General features: G+C 40.6%; 1 protein-coding gene across 2 annotated transcripts in view; it reads left to right on the forward strand.

The window, feature by feature from the left end:
* Positions 1 to 23: 23 nt before the first annotated feature.
* PPM1L (protein phosphatase, Mg2+/Mn2+ dependent 1L) overlaps positions 24 to 17,772 on the forward strand; it is a 108,287-nt gene continuing 90,538 nt past the window's right edge. For both annotated transcript variants that reach the window (XM_026057779.1, XM_026057782.1), the window contains exon 1: positions 24 to 488. In XM_026057779.1, the coding sequence (XP_025913564.1) occupies positions 90 to 488 (399 nt within the window). In that variant the 5' untranslated portion in view covers positions 24 to 89. The remainder of the gene's footprint in view (positions 489 to 17,772) is intronic.

Below are 17,772 nucleotides of genomic sequence, written 5' to 3' on the forward strand. Positions count from 1 at the left end.
TGAGCGGCGGCGGCCGCCGCGCCGCAGAGCCCCGGCAGCCGTCGGGGCGCGCGTTGCATGCTGTGGGGGATACACGGTCTCGATAATAAATGATAGAGGATACCATGACTTTGCTGTCTCTGCTGGGTCGGATCATGCGTTACTTCTTGCTCAGACCGGAGACCCTGTTCTTGCTGTGCATCAGCCTGGCCCTGTGGAGTTATTTCTTCCACACGGATGAGGTGAAAACCATCGTCAAGTCCAGCAGGGACGCGGTGAAGATGGTGAAGGGCAAGGTGGCCGAGATCATGCAGAACGACAGGCTGGGGGGGCTCGACGTGCTGGACGCGGAGTTCTCCAAGACCTGGGAGTTCAAGAGCCACAACGTGGCCGTCTACTCCATCCAAGGCCGGCGGGACCACATGGAGGACCGCTTCGAAGTCATCACCGACCTGGTGAACAAGACGCACCCTTCCATCTTCGGGATATTTGACGGGCACGGAGGAGAGGCAAGTGCTCGGCTGGGTAAAGCGGGGCTGGCGGTGGGGAGGGTTGCTACAGGGCGAGGAGCGGTCACGTCCTCCTGCAAGGAGCTGCGAGAGGTCACGGGGGGGGGGGTGCTGTCTGTCCCTTAAAGGATGGGGAGAAGAGTTCCTGAATAGGGAGAGAGAGAGACGTCTCCATTCCCTTTCTCTTTCGCTACCGCTTCCAGTATAAATGTGTTTATACCCCCTCTGCCCTTTACAGCAGTAAAGGCTTAATTGAAGTAAAAGCCCTTGGAGGTGGATCCTATGTGCATAGAATAATGATGATGAGCACGAACTGCCTGGAGTCATCTTTTGTTGCAGAGAAGCGTGGTGTGATCTGGTTTTGGCAGAGGGCTAGTCTCCCCCTCCTGTCAGGAGCTGTGCTCTTCGGCAGTGGTCAGAGGAGATTTCTCTTCGAGGCTGCGTGTGTGTAGCGTTAAGCCGCTGCGCATAAAATGTATCTTCTCAGTAATTCACTCTCCTACGAAGACCAACAAGTCATTGCAGATGAGTTGCGTGTATATGAATTGCATGTAGTTTTTAGGGAATTACAGTTGTGCTGTCATACCTACCCCCTCCCTAGCAGAAAAGCAGAAAAAGTTGTCATTCTGAAACGTTGTGGTGTTTAACCTCTAACTTTCTGAACGGGGTGGTTTATTTAAGGTTGTGCTCTGTGATTTGTGTTATAGCTTGATGGAGTACATCACTTATTTCAGGTGACATATGCTGAAACTATAGCTTCCTCCTCATTTAGGATTGTGGTGCTGCCATTTAGCTTCTTGTATAGCACAAAGAACATATTTCATAACTATGGAAAAGAAATGCAGAAGATGGGGGTTGTGATATGCCGTGCTAACTCTAGCATGCATTACGCCAAGTATAAGACTACATTGAGAGTTTTACTGGGACCATGGAAGCTGGAGAGAAATGTTGAAGTTTTTCAAGCAAGTAAGTGTTCCTGAAGGAAGGGCAGGACTGCGGGTGCTTTACAGCGGGGGGCTTTGGTCTTCCTCCAGCTGCTTTCACAGATCAAGTAATCAAAGTGTCTTCCTAGAAAAGCGTCCACAGTGACCAGACGCTAATGGAGCCAAGACGGCAGTTGCTGCCCCTCTAAACCCGATGTCTGAAAACTTCAGGCCTTGGGCACATATCAAAAAGCTTCCCTTCTGGAACCTGTGTGGTTGTTAGGGCAGTCACCTATGATATGCTGTCTTGCCCTATCTAGTGTTTTGCCCCCTTTAAAATAATGGAAACACTGCAGATATTGAGAATTGTCAACTGCTTAAAAATTTCTGGTTGTGATTGAATCCTGTTTTCCTTTTTCTGTCTGTTTTCAGTTGGGGCATAGCTGTGCCAACTCCTATTGGCGTAGTTGTGCCAGTTCACTATTCCTTGGCCTTCGAGGAATAGTGGTAGAAATACATATATATTGCAAACTGATATGTATCTCCTTTCTGAGAAGTATTACCTCTCAGCTGTGTGTTTGGTATATCTGCTTCTTTTGTTTTCTGACTATTTGGGATAGGAATGAGAGGTGTTTGTGTTTTGTTTTGTGCCTTTTTTCCCTTTATTTAAACTGACAGTTTTCCGTGTCTGAACTGATCAACCAAAACAAGTTTGCAAGAATGTGTGTCATGTTTTTTAAACATGAGATGGTTACAGATAGAGGTATTCTGAGATGGTTACAGATAGAAGTATTATACAAACACTTAGTCTTTGGCATTGTGAAAAAGGGATCTTATTTCTTTATTTAATTTTATATCATAAATGTATCTCACCCCACACTTGATTCCACAATCAATATATTTAAATAATGCAAAGCTAACAGAAGACAGCTAAACGACAAGAAGGAGATATATGTATTTTTTTGTAATGGTTATAGTCTTGAGATTTTTTGAGCTTGGGTTTACATCCATGTGGTATGTTAGAATGGTAATACTAGCTCTGTGGAAAGCGCATTTATCTTTTGTGTTCTGATTCCTCAGAGAACTTGTTCTAATTGATTCTGTGGCGAAGTATGAGGCTTTTATATAAAAGACTGTCATTTTGAAAGGCTTAGAAAATCTTTCTCCAAACCTTACTGAAGCGAACATTTAAAAAATATATAATCTAGTATCTTTTATTTATCTTTCAAATGAAAGCCTCAGATGTGCTTAGTGGCCTTTACTCCTCCTAAAAAATAGATGCATAATCATTAGGGACATAACTAGTTTCTCATTTTAGATTTTATGTAAAAATAGTTAGAAGAGCATGAACTGCATGCTGTGCCTACAGCAAAAAAAGATTGTGAAATAGTATGTCTTAGTCTAAGCAGGTTTTGCAGTTTTGAGTAGAAAAGAGGGGAGGGGAAGGAAAGAGCAGAAATGAATGCTCTTATTTAATCCAAAATAACTAATACTAAATTCTGAGTCTTCATTTAAACTGGTTTTCTGGATGTCTTTTCAAGTAAACGGCTCTGTGGAACACTTTCTCTACATGTATAGCAAAGCCTTTGTAAAGATGTAATTTTCCAAATGGGCTCCTGTTGAATTTCTTTGTGTATTTAAAGAACAAAGACCTGCAAATCTGTGGAGTTACACATGGAACAAACTGTTCTATACGAGAAAAAACTGTTTTTTCCAAACAGATAGTGCCACAAACGAGTTACTAGATTAATTCTTTCCAAGTGGATACAAGGGAGTGCGTCTCCATAATTATTTCCTGCCACATCAGGTTGAAGTGCAAGGATAGGGAAGCATGATTCAAGTAATATGAATTACTGTGTAGTGCTAATTTATGAAGATTTCCAGGTTTTTTTGTTTGTTTAAATTTTACATTTTGCATAAATCCTACTTTTCTGCTATATGATTTTTCTCTTCCATATTAAAATTTTTAGCCTGAATAGGTTGGCAGCCATTTAGTTAAGTTTGGTGGCTGACTTGATGAGAAAGAGACAAACAAAAAAAGTATTAGTGCTCTGTATTACAGCTAAGAAGCTGGTGTGCTGCTGCAATTAATGGTTTAAGGGAATAATATTTTAAAGATGGAACTTGATACATGGTACAAGCTTCCTTTTAGCAAAAAGTTGGTTTGACTGTTTCTTGAATAATAATAATGTGAACCGTGCAGACAGAGGGCAAAGAAATAGATGTAAAAAGAAGGGAAAAAATGAAGTTTCTACCTGTTATTTCACTGAATTACTTTGGACGAGAGTCTTAAAGGTGATCTATGCATTAAAACCGATAAACAAGCCAAGAAGGCCCTCATCTATTCTCTCATCAGCTTCTTTATAAGGCTTAAAGATATAAGGCTTGCATGCTTTTCCCCACCCCCCCTCCTCCCTCCTTTATTCAGAAATCTTGGGGCTGTCTGGACTGGAAGATTGAGAAGTAGAAAACTAGTTGAATGATAAAATAACAATCCATGAGCTTGAAAGCTGAGCAGTCAAAAAGAAATGGTGCTTAATCAGAAGGATTTAAGTGTTTCAACTAGCATTTACTGAAGAGTCCTTTGATCAAATATTTAATGATTAAGAACTCAATTTAACTGAGATCTTAATATTAGATATAATAAAAGTAGCTCACCTAACATTGGCAGTTTTATGGTTATGGCTACATTGCATATCATTGGTTTTTCTTAACTGCAAGGTGAAGACTTTCAAAACAGTTACAGTAATAGATAAGACCTTATATGCTGCCTGTGCCTGTTTGCAGTTGTAGACTGATGTGGATTACGATGGTGAGAAATTAAAGCTCAGTAACTGTTTCAGAAGAAGTTTCTTGCCCTTTTTATTCCTCTTGGCCCCCTTAATTGGGAACAAGGCAAGCCTTGCTCTTTATGAACTGCCACATATGGATAAGGGCATTTTGCACAATACAGCTGATTTTTTTTTTAATTTCTTTTTTTTAGAGTTGCTGATACAGTTCTATAGTAAATGAAATGCATCTTTTTAATTTTTATTAGGAGCATAGGGAAAGATTGGGAAGCTTAAATGTGGAAGGCAGGTATTCACTGTGCAAATAGCTAATGTTTTTAACCATGCACAGAATCATGTAATGCTGTGTGTGCCACAGGACCTGGAAATCAGTAGCCTGAACTATCGGCAGACATCTCTGGTTACTGATTAACTTATAAAGACCAAAAAAAGAAAGGTCAGGAGATAGGGAGATAGTGGTGAGAGTCCTTACTAGTGCTGTCTGAGACTATGGAAACGTGAACGCCGAGGTGAAGCCTGGAGTAAATGCACTGTGGCAGCTGTGTTTGAATAAGCAGGCTGTGCATGTGGAGTACAGGTATTGGAAAGCATGATTAACTCCTCCCTGGTTCATGGGGGTAAACTTGGATGCCGTCGTCTTCACGGCAGCCACAAGGAACAGGTTGCTGCCAGGTGAGGCCAGGGAGCGAGCGTCTGGAATGCCGCACGCTTGGGCAGGAGCCGTGTGCGTGTTCTTACTGTTTAATGAATATGAGATGACTTCCTTCTCCATGAGAGTGAAAGGTTTCTTTAAATTTAAAGAAACCTTAAATTTATCAAACGTATGTGTGAGGTTAGCAGCAGAGCAGCTGATTAGCTAACTACAGAAAACTACGTAGCGACTTTCTCATGTGTCTGTGCACTGTATTGCTTTTTAGAGGTAGATGCTTGTGTTCATAGCTGTTAATGTGTTACATTGTCCCGATTATTTTAACCCTTTCACAAATTGATAACCTAAACTTTACTGTGAATAGGTCATGCTATGATGATGAACGTCTCTTCAGATACTGGTGGGGGAAAATCTGTTCCATTTAACTAGAGATGGTGATGGACAGTGGAAAGGAACTGTTTGCCTTCTGCCAGATAGGAACTAACAGTGAGCTAATATTTTTATTTTGGTGATGTTTAGGGTTTTCTTGTTTTTGATCCTGATAGCAAAAAGTATTTATGCAATGTGTTGAAAGAAGAGAAAGCTGACAGTATTGTTTTGTTTTTTTTTTTTCTAAATTTATCAGGATCTGCAAACTCTAAGTCAAAACCTGTTTCTCTTATACTGAAGTAGTTAAGCAAACTTAGCGATGAAAACTTACCTAGCACACTTTTGAGTCAAGGCCATTAAAGATTAATGGCTTTAGATTAAAAAAAAGTATGAATAAATCAAATGAGAGCTTTGAGTTTTGATGGCTACTATAACCTATTTGTAAGGTAAAGTCTTTGAGGCTTTGCAGTTTTTAAAAAGAAAATGCTGGGGTTAATGATGGTTTTCCTTTTATAGTAATTTCTTTCAATTTCTAATCTAGAATCCTCTGCAAAGTGCCTAAATATTTGAATAAATATTTACATAGATGAGGTCATGTTGGTATACAAGTCTCAAATCTGCTTATAAATTCTGCACAAGTATCCTAAAATATAAACCAAAATTATATATAGGAAGATTTCTGTCATTTTTGTTTAGTTTATGCAAGTTATGATTCTTGGATGTGATGTTATGAAGTTATCATTTTCACTGTACAAAGCACTCTATGTGATCTTTAACTTAGAGACCCTATTTTATGTGGTCACTTGCCCCACCTAAATGTGACTTAGAATTGATTAATACAGTGTAAAAGTAAGTAACTGGAACTAGGAGCTGTTATCACTGTCAGTCATAGCTGTCTTATTGGGTGTAAAATTGAGTCTTTTTCAATTTTTATAAAAATCAAGACGTTAATTAAATGTAGTCTGCTTGCTTAATTTGAATCAGTGCTTCTGCATTTGGGCACAGAGGCAGCCGACTGATTGCCTCTGGTTTAACTAAATCGATTTTGAGTTTTAGATGCTTTTAGATTCTGAGCAGTCATTCAGGTTCCTCTGTGAACTCGAATAACTCAGACTACTCGTAGGAAGTGTTTGCGTGCATGCTCCTGCTCCGTGGTAAATGCTCAGCGGCTTATCCATCGCCATAGAGGGGAAGAGTATTTCGCAGCTACGGAACAGGAATGTCCAAACGACAGTTGTTAGAGTGCCTGATGCTTTTCAACTCGATAGCCTTCGGTAACTCTTATGGGCCTACATGCTTAGATAAATGTCTGCGGTTTTCTTTGTAGGCTACATAAACGTATTGAGTCTCAGAAATGAGCAACATCTTACACTGTTTAAAAATATGCTAATTTGTGCTACTAATAGTACTTGCCATACAACATAGCAATGATGAATACTCACTAGGTAGTCCTGTTTAACCTGGTGACTAACATCCCCAGCCTGGACATGTTATAAACAAATATAATTTGGGGCAGTAGGATTTTGATGGATTTAATTCTGCAGGTCATGAATCTGGACACTTGTGTTTAATAGTGTGAGAGAAGAAAAATTCATATTTGTTTGTCATATGGGATTAGTTAAAACAGCATATCACTCTAGCTCTGTCTTGACTGTCATGTTTTCAGTAGCTCTTTGCGACCAGAATAGTATTTCTCCTTCCTCCTTGTTGTTTGAGAGATCCAAATATTTATGGCGTGGTTAAATTGTTCCTTAAAACTGAATTTTCTTGCTTCTGGCAGTTTCACTTTTTAAACAATCTCTTGGTTTTATTTTGCTGCTGCCTAGTTTTCCCTGGCTGCTGCAATTCTCTACAGCTGTCTCGGCACTGTTGGAAGTCCCCTTATTAGTTGTTCTGTTCCTACGCGCTGGGTCAGGCACCTTTTCCTTGCTCTCGGGGCCCTTCAGCCCGTCCCTCTTCCTTTGGCCTGCATAACATGCTTCCTGGGCACGTACGCTGGGCCTTCACAGCAGCTGCAGCTGCAAGGAGTGCTGCGGGCTCATGTTCAGGCATCTGCATTTCTTGAAGTGCACCTCCACTGTCCCACCTCTCCAGGGGCCCTTGAACCGCTGAGCTCTTCAGAAATGGTGGTCTGCTAGAGGAGTTAAGTTTTGTGACCCAAAACCAAATTCCAGAGATGGCTGGCACTAACGTTTCTTGGGTTTTGAGGTTCTAGGCTTGCTCTTCATTTTAAGCATGTCATAGGGACTGATATATCTAGAAAAAGGAATAAAATACTTGTATACTCCTTCTGTATTGCTCACTGGTTTGAATCAATGTCCTTGAAATGAGAGTTCCCAAAACTAGTTTAAGGACAACGGCTGCTATAATTATGCACAGAAAGGCACAAGCCTTCAGCTCCACTTCTTCACTTTGACATTAGTTAAAACCTTGAAGGCTAGGTGAACTCAGCTACCCAAGATCTACCCTTTGGACCATGCTGCTCTCCTCCCTACTCTGCGCCTCCACAGAGCAAGACTCCTCACACACGTGTCCATCCCCCTGCTCTCTGGGCAACTTTGCGATCATGCTTTTGTATCACACATCCTGAGCATCCTGCGAAACTTACCCCTTCGTCCATTTAGGCAACACTCCACCTCAACAAATTATGCTCTGTTTGCCAAGCCGGTAGCTTGGGTCTTCACGCTGGGTAGGTCCTTGCGCGTACTGTGCTGCAAGGCCACGCAGACACAGGAGAGCAGCATGTGCCGTTGCTGGGGTGCTCAGCCTACCTCGCGGGCAGGATGCTGAAGATGAGCTGCTGTTCACACCATGTGGCACGTGCACGCTGATTAAAATGATCTGCCTGTTGCTAGCAGTGTGTGTGTTTGCACCCCAATTTCAAAACCTCTGCAACGCATTCAGGACTCTATTCCCTGTTTTCCCTGTGCCACTGCCTTCTGGAATGGGAGGTAAACATGAGACTCTTATTTCTTTAGAGTGGCTTTTATAACTACCAGATCCCTTTGGCAGGTGAATTCCTGCTCAGGTTCATGTTATGATAACACTTACCATCAGTGATTCTGTTACTGAGATAGCAGTCCAGCTGGACAGACTGGTTTCTCTGGCTTGTGGCCAGCTCTTTGTCCAAGAGATCTTCCATGTAAAAGCAGACCATGAAGGTTTAATGACCCTCTGTTTTTACTAGCCCTGTAGAATTTCAGCTCACTCGGAAGGTAAAATGACAACAAAGACAAGACGTGTTCAAAAGGACATTTCCTTCCTAACAAAGCTGTACATACAGACAGCTCATGATCTTAGGACCGTTATAAGTTGTATATAGAATCAGTAGTTGCAACAAGTTGGAGAATTTATTTCTTTTGGGCTCTTTGTGTGTTCTTACTCTAGCCATCTTCTGCACACACCTTTCCTAAACAGTGGTGGAAGCTGCATACCAGTAATCACGTCAGCAGTGTAAATAGCAGTAAAGCTGACCAACTCATTCGCTCCAGTTCCTGATGCGAACTACCAGAAGCGCATGACGTCATTGTATCCTTAGTTTTTACTTGTTACAAAGGCATTTTATATTCTAAAGGAGTACTAGGAGACTTTAAGGATGATGTTTTAGGCCCCCGTATTTGCCAGAGAAAACTTTTTATCTGCAAAGAGTGTATTTTTCAAGCTCTTTGATCAAAAGTAACTGTGTATGTTTTTGAGCATCCCGATGACTTTACATCCTTTAGGTGGCATTTCTATTAAAGCAATTTAAAATTTACTGTCAAATGTAGAGATTTTATTGGAAAAGCAGTCTAGCTTTAAAAAACATGAATTTTATTACAACTTGCGGATAAAAATATTTGAAGACACCAGAAGAGTAGCAAATACTTGAGCCAGGGTAAGTAGGGGAGACTGGAGAGTGGGTTAATGTAGTTGAAATAACTGCCCATTTATGCTGTAATGCCTCGCAGTGAGATGCAGCAGCTGTTTCTGATCTGATATGGGGGGTGGTGTTGTGAACTGTTGTGATCCCACTGAAGAAATAAAAAATAAAAAAAACCCAGAAAATACTTCTCAAGACAAGGCTTTCAGGTCTAGAGTAACTTGCAGGCCATAAAAAAAAAATCTGAATGGAAAATTAATATATATTTTTTAAAGTTTTGTAGAAAAGTCATTCCAGGAAAGTAGCTCGAGAGTGGGAGCACAGGGTACTTGGGTGGGACAGAGCCTCCAGCTCCAAGCAGAGAAGCTTCGGAAGGGCCGGGTGGTACCGTATAACAGGCCGGGGAGAGGAAGAAGCGTAAGTCTTTTTGTTGGGTGCTTTAACGAACTTTGGAGAGCTCCATGGCAGCATGGCGTACCAATCATGCTGCTGCTGATACAAATTGATTATGGTGCTGAAACATTGCTGGCTCTCCTCATCTCCGACCTTGTCTGATTCACAGCTGTGTGAGCAGCTGACATCTCCAGCCAGACAATCAAAGTACGTGTTTTAACTGCTAAACCACAATGCGATTATCCGTAGCACGTCATGTCAGCAAACCTCAAAATCCCCTGGAGAAGTGAACATTTATTTGCATTTACTTTCAATGCTAAAATGTTATCCCTTGCAAATTTTTCTCATTGTCATAAATGTTGAAAAAGCTTATTTTTTTTTTCAAAATCCCCTTTAGGGGTAAACATTTGATTTTATTAAATTTTGTTATAATAGCCAAAACTGTCATACAGTACTGCTTTCAATCAATAAACTTTTTAATGTAATAAATCTCTTTACTTTTTCATTCGCTACTAGATAGAAAACTGCTGCAGGGCATGAAGCATTTCTGAAAAGTGAAAGTGCATGGCCCATAATATAGTTTTCTGGTCTGCCACAGCTCACTTACACCTTTTTTAAGCTTGCATTTTAAATGAGAACATGATTTATTTGCAGGTAATATACACATGGACTTGTAACCGAGAACTGTCTAAGTTTTTCCTGAAATGTGTGTTTTCTGCAAAAACACACTAAAATTGAGGTCTTGAAATATCTGATTGTGATCTGCATTAAATAAAATGTCCATCCAAGGTTGTGTACTTCAAGAATGGAAACTTAGGGTGGGAGTAGGAGGAAAGGGAGGACAAAAAGTGCTTTTCCCCTTAGTTTACTTAATGTTGATAGCCCTGAACTTTCATTTGCTTTCCTGCATCTGAGTGTGAATATTCTAATTTTTTTTTGCTAAGTTTATTACTTAGGTCTTTTAAAGCATAGGACTGTACTGTATGTAGGATGTAGGAGATGCTTTTAATATATATATTTTTTAATCTGACTGGTATATGCTGTGTGGTTACAGTGGGTTTATTTGTGCTGAGAAGCAGGGAATTTGGACAATAATTTGTGTGATCCCACTGGACAAAACTAGTAGATCCTTTTGATATTTACTCCTGACCATGCTAAATTCAGCCTCTATTGATATAGAAGAAAAAGGAAATCACACAAGGAAAAGTAGAAAAATAACTATAGAACGGCTAAAAAGAGTCTCTAAATCACAGGGAGGAGAAGCAGCAATGCTGGAAAGGAGACTGAATCGCACTTCCCCGAAGTGGTGCTATCTGGGAGGCGCCAGGCTGACCTAAGCCATAGGTAGGACGTACATGTAGGTAGTTGTGTTGTAACTCATACATTCTTATCCTGCAATTAAGGTTAAACCAGATTTTGTTTCAAAAGGCCTATGATATCCATCACCTGATAGTGGGGTCGTGATGCTCAGCACCTGGTCGCAGCCCTTGACGCAAAGACTAAGCCCAGTTGGATCCGCTGTGGCACCGCTGGTGGGCAGGATGCCGCTAGGACTCCCGTCAGAGAAGGGGAAGGCAGGTGACCTAGCAGTACTTGCGTGTCTGCTTGGCCAGTCGGGTGCTGGAGATGCAGCTAACTCTGAACCATGACAAGGAAAGTTGTATTTTTATAACTGCTTGAAAAAAGGTGTTGCCACCTCTTGTGGCCATGCAATTGAAAGCAGTGTTTAAAGGGCATCCAGTGTTCTCAGTGGCGTAACAAGGTGTAAGGCCTCTTCCATATAGCCACATGTGGAGAGAAATCAAATGAAGAGGCTGAGGGAGACAAGAGGAGGAGCCCGGGACTTGCAGACAAGCGTGTAAGTAGAGGAGACAGGGGAGGGTAGCATGTGTTCTTCCATTGTAGCTTTCCTGAATTTTAGCTTGCTGATCTTGTCCTAGCAAGATCATCAGGCACCAGCAGAAAAATCACTACCAGGTTCAATGTACCACTGCTTGTATTCTGCCGAAGACCCAAAACCTCAGAGCTGTGTGTGTAAGGGTTGGTTCTGAGTTGGAGGTGGTTTAGGATGAATACTGTTTTAGCTTTCTCTGTGCATGTCAGGAAAAAAAAAAAAGCACACGTGTGCATTTCTGGCTGCATTTCTTTATGGCTCCTGAAACAGCACTAACCTTTTTATAGCTCTGAAAACTAAAATTTGTCCTTTTTTTTTTCCCTCCTTCTCTCTCTCTCTCTCTCTCTCTCTTTCTCTCTCTCCCTCCTGATGGCTGTTGGTTTGCTGGCATGTGTTGACAGTCCTGATTGCTCAGGATTTAGAGAACAAAATGCAGGACCAGCTGCCGATTTCATGGTGGCAATTGTCATTGACAGGGCAGGGAAAAGTTCTGCTCAGCCCCTCCTTCTGCTTATGTTTCAGCCATAAATATTAATGTGAGGTGCTACATCAATTTATAGAAGATTGGTATGACAGACCTTTTAATTTTGCCAGAGGTAGATGGTTTATGCTTTCATAAAAATACATTGCATAAGTTCGACTTTTTTTAAAAGGGGACTTGCCTTACAATGCCATCGTGATAATGTTTTTGGAAGGCTAAGGAGAGTGATTGCATCCTCTCTGGATGACTGTTGCATAAAAGATTTGTAATCTTTGGCAATTAGAAAATTGTTGTTGAGGTTAATAGTGATATTATTTTTAACTTTGAAGGCAGGAACAATCTCCTGCCTCTAGGATGGAATTATTTCAATCAGTGTTTTTAAATAAGCACTTTCAGTGATGGCTTAAATTGGCAAGCACTTAAATCATCAACCTGAATTCTTCTTTGCATTATTATTTATTTCAGCAATTACATATCTTGATACCTATTCACCTTATTTTTATTTTACATTGTTTCAGAAAAAGGAGAATGGTGTTTACTAGATATGTTTTCTGTTTGGCAAGATTTTTATCGCACTGTTTTTGTGTGGATATCAAAACCAAATTAAAAAGTCCAAATCCAACACATAAATAAGAACAGAATTTAAAAAAAAAAAGTGAAAGGCCAAATATTGTATTTCCATTTGTTAGAAATTATTGAATGTTTTGCATATAGAAGTAAGTGTGCTTGAACCTTTTAAACCTCTAGTGTGTGAATCGATTTGAGGCACAATTCCTTTTCTGGGGCTTTTAAGCTTGATTTGGTGATGAAGGTCCTCTTGCCAAGCATGTCCTCCTGAGACTTCAAATCCATGGCCAAATTGTCTCTTAGGAGGTCGGGTACTGGCTCCTCAGGCTCCAGGTCTAACCTGAATCACAGCAGGACAGACAGGGATTAGCAGTACGTCACCCCGCTCGAGCTAACCTATTACCTGTTCAAAGAGAATGATCACAAGGCAGTCAATAATTTCCAAAATCCCACGTTTTTTCCTGGTTAGGAAAACCTGCCGTCCCACAAGGTATTCCTGTGCTAGCGTATCTGTGACCTTATCCAAATGGGCTCCAAGGCTCAGGTAGCAGTTGTGCCTCTGAGCCCTAGGTAGCAATATGCCACTTGCGAGAGTAGTGCCCTGCTCCGGCTCCTTGGAAGATGGACATCCCCCAGAGGGGTGTTAAGGAAGACAGAAATTTTGTAGCATAGGCCGGACTTCATAAGCTGAACAAGAGCTCTTCCAAAACGCTTCAGCACTCCTGGTAGTGTGTGAATTGAACTGACTCTTCAGGATGTAGCAACCAGAAATATTTTAGAGCATAGGTATCATCCCCTTACCTATATAGTCTTTATTCATAGAGGAAAAGAGAACAATTTTTTTTCCCTTTAATACCAAGTAAGTTTTTCAGTTTTGAATGAACTAGTCCATAAATTGAGGTAAATGGAAATAAACCACCATAACAGCTGAATCTTCTCCTGCAGGTGCAGGCTCCCATTCCAGATGCTCATCCATTGATATTACCAGTCAGTAATTGTATTTTCTCTTTAACCTTCAGAGGCAAATAGTTGCAGTGAATAATCTATTACATTAATTAAATACTTATCTTAATTAAAGTAATAGATTATAAAAAATCTTAGACTTTGAGATTCAGATTTTTTAAGTTTTATTTTTAAAGAAAACTTTTTTCTTTTTTCTTTTTTTCTTTCCCCTAAAGCCTCTCTTAGCTGTCTTATCTGCCTCTTTGTAAAGAACAGTTCTGGTCTGGTAGTGACATGCAGTAGCTCAGGACGGTAGTTGTGTCCTGGTTCATGCTGCAGATCTGCACATAACTTGACTAGGAAAATACGTGGGGTAGATTAGAGTATCTCTTGGGATGTGTTAGTTTTTGCACTCCAGACTTTAAATGGTTGGAGTTTGTGTATTCTAAAAGCATTAATGTAAACTTCTGAGATTGGCGGTTGACATAGCTATTTCTAATGAACTAAATGTTATCATGCCATGGCAGGAGAGCCAAAAGAAAATGTAGCCAGCTGCATATCGGAATTAGTTGTTTCAAATATAAGTTTTAAAAGCTTTTTTGGCTTGTTGGTTATACATCTCTTATTAAGGAAGAAACCTGACTGTGAAGGAAGATTAAAATCATGTTGATGAATAATATGAAAAGACACCACTGCAGACTTCTTGTAGTGAAGAGAGAAGTTTTTACTGGAATGTTTCGTAACTACGTTTCCCAGCATTCCCAAGTGATTAGGAGAGTCGCACTCAATTTAAATAACAAAGACTGTTAAACTTTAATTGAGATTTTGTATGTACAAATTGGGAACTTAATATTTTGTTTGCCTCAGTGGATCTGAGTCTACCTCATTGTGTTGCTAATTCAAAGTATATCCCGAAAACGCATTATATCTCTGTGAACAGGTGTTTTCAGATCATTTTACAGGCTTAAATTTCTGTTTATGTCCCTTGGCTGATCTGATACAAGTCAGTAATACCACTGAAAATAGAACTTTATAGACCCCCTCCGTCTCACTCCCAGGCGCAAGTGCTCCCTTTTGCTCTGTCAGACCCCAGCATGGTTAACTGTGTGGCCTCCATGATTTGTAGGACTATAACACAATAACCTGCTTGTTGCTTCTTGCAGTGTTCAGCTTCTTTCCTCAATTAGGTTATCAAAAAAGTAATGGTACCCAAGACCCAGCAGCAGCAATACCTATGTCCCATCAGCGCTGTGGATCTCAGTGGTCATCTCTCATGCCAGAACATGTTACCGGTGTGTCCCTACCACGGTGAGAAACCCTGGTGTGAATTAACCCAGGGAAGGTGCTGTGCTGTGCCTATGCAGATGCTGACGCCTGAGCTAGCTGTGGTTTCTACCTGCACTTAGCGCTGAGGTCTTGTAGCTGGCTTGGTTTTATGAAACAGTGTGAGTAATATGGAACAATATTAATAAGGAGAAGATCCTTTTGTGTACCCATATTCTAAAATTATTAATGTCAGTTTGAATTTGCTAAATTACTTGTCTGAAAAAAGAAGAAGAAATATTTTAGCAAAAAAAATGTTTGGGAAATGGCAAAATATCTAATTTAGTCACATCTTAAAAGAATTCTTTCAGCTTTTTATTGCGTTCTATGGTTTAAAGAGTGATCTAAATAACAAAGCATGAGTGTGAGAAGAGTTTTCATCAGCCCAGCTCTGCTAGACATGACTAGTGAGGAGCACTGTTGTCTTCTCTTTAAGTGAGCTCCCATTCCTGGCGGCTGGTTTTATAGCTGAATCTCACCACAGATGTCGTGAACTCATTACATATGTGGCCTGCAAGCCTGGCACTTCATCAGTCACTTCTGAACAGCTGGAGAAGGTCTCTCTGGCAGTTTGCAGAGACCCAAGGCTGTAACCAGTTTTAACCCCTGCTACCTGCCTAGATTAACGCCTAGAGCTTCCAGGCCTTCTCTGTGATGTTGTGTAGGGGGAGAAGCCGAACTTGATCTTTGTGCTCACCTGCTTTTCTGGAAGGGAGACTTGATGTTCCCTTTCTTTGCCAATAAGAGTCTTTCAGCGTAGGGAGCTAATGGCGAGACTTGAAAACTTAGCGTAATTTGACCTCTCTTGAGCAACATCAAGAGAGATAAAGTGCAAGCAATCCATTGCTTGTGAGTTTAACTGCTGCAGGTGTTGCAGCATGGGTTCCTGAGGCAGTACTCTTTCTTCTCTAATTTTCTGGTGCTGAAAGGAGAGGGAGTAAAATCTTCTGGAAGCTGCTGCTTTTAATCCAGGCGACCGACTGCTAAGAGGCTGACCATTCTGGGGATATGAGTGCAGCAGCAACATGGAGGTTGGAAGTGAATATGGGTAGTATTCTCTGATTTAAATATGGGAAGAAACGTTAAATTAGGGAACACTGTAATCTATTTGCAGATTTTCCTATTTCTCATGAAAAGCCCTAGATGATCTAAGTAAGTGTTTTGGCTTTTGACTTTCAAAACTATGTTAATGAAAGATTTAAGGTCGTTCCCCCCCCCCCCCAACTTTCTTGAATTCAAGTGCTGTATCACAAGAAATTGCCCCTAGCAGTGAGGGGAGTTTCAAGGTGAAGAGGGATGAGTTGGGAAAACTAAAAGGAAATTAAATGAATTAAAATTATGGGGCAGAGGAGAGAGCCTCTGTTCTTGCCTTGATTCCATATAGCCACATGTGGAGAGAAATCAAATGAACCAAAAGAAGAATGTGCATGTATATCCATGACTATCTCTCTAAACAGAGACCTTAGTATTGCCAAAGAACTTGCAAGCGTGTTTTGTGTGCAGCAAGACTTAGCAAGATACTAAAAAAAAGAGATAATGCTTGAAGGGAGGATATATGTAAATATTTTGTAGAGTGAAGTAATTAGTGGTAAGAATGAGCTAATGCCAAGGCCATGAGGTGCCGGAAAATCTAGATTCTCCAGTAAACAGTTTCAAAATTGCAAATATCGCCGTCACCTTGTCTGCCTCAAACATTAAACCATAATACCCAAGAACTTACTTAAATGTCAGATTTCAAGAGTCTGTCGTGAAATGGTGTTTATAGGGCAAAAATGAGGCCAAGCACTCTAGGGAAGCTGTTTTTGCTTATATATCTTCACAGATGCCTAAGTGCTGGAGACCACAGTTCCCTCGACGTACCTTAGGAGTGTGCGCGAGCACCTCTTTGTATCTGTATTTTGAAAGCTGTGAACTCTGATTCGCGCCAGCATACGCAGGTGCGTAGGAGCCTGAAGGGGGCTGCAAACCCGTGCAGCACTGGCTGTACTCCCCAAGTGCTCCGCAATTTTCCTCTGACTGTCGAGCTATGGTGCATTAGGCTGAGTTATAGAGAAGCATCAGGGCTACTCTAGGAGTTGTCAGTGTTCCTGCACTTCAGCAGCAGATGCGAGGCTGATGTCTCCTACTGTCTGAAACTCATGGCCTGTCCCTGTTCTGTGACCTTCCTGTTTTAAAAGTAATTATTTTCAACGTTTGAGACAGTTTGAAACAGCTGGAATTAGTAAACATGTTAATGATCCCTTGTTTGCCTGAACTTGAAAAAATTGGAGCTATCTAAATTACAGCTGAATTGCAAAGAAACCAAGGTAATGATGGGTTTAACTGCCTGGTGCTTAAGTAACTCGCATACCTTTCACGTACCTGGTGAACTGTGGTTAACGTACCTGAAAGGCGAGATGTATGTGCAGGATTTCTTATCAGTATCTTCCTCTTTTATTAGTAGAAGTTACAGTGTTGTGGGGCGCTATTCATGGCTTAAAAAAGCTTGATATTTTGATGTGTCAAAGAATAGGAAATGAAGATATCATTCCAAATTGAGATTTGAAAAAAGGTTTGAAAAAAAACAAAAAAAACCAAAGTCTTTTCCATTCCTTTATATGGAAAAAAAACAATTAAATTTGTTTGTTTCTTGATGCATTCCAGTGAAGAAACCCCTGAAACATCTGTTTCAGCCTCAAAATATGGATTGAAACAAGGATCAAGAGGGAACCCAAATATTGAATTATGGAAGTTGGTTTTGTTGTGCTTTTGCGTGTATGGAATAAGATCATGGAAACAAACGCTCCAGCAGTCGGATAGCTCTTTATCCAGGACATAGTAATAAAAGCCACCCACCAGTCCAGACAAAATTGCAATGAGCGTTCTCTTTTTTAAAAGTTAAGTTTGAAAACCCAGCTTTCATTTCTTTACATATTCTGGGAAAGTAGAAAAGAAAAGAAAAAAACTGCCATATTATAAAGACTGTTAATCTCTAATAATGATTACTTTTATTCTGAATTTGATTTTTACTTATTGCACCAAAAATTTGGGGGGAATTTTTGAACCACTTTGCAGAAGTCGTGCATGACTTCTGGTTAGAAGACCTTTGTATGTTG

This window comes from Apteryx rowi, unplaced genomic scaffold (assembly GCF_003343035.1).
Source record: "Apteryx rowi isolate R43461 unplaced genomic scaffold, aptRow1 scaffold_140, whole genome shotgun sequence".
Classification (NCBI taxonomy): domain Eukaryota; kingdom Metazoa; phylum Chordata; class Aves; order Apterygiformes; family Apterygidae; genus Apteryx; species Apteryx rowi.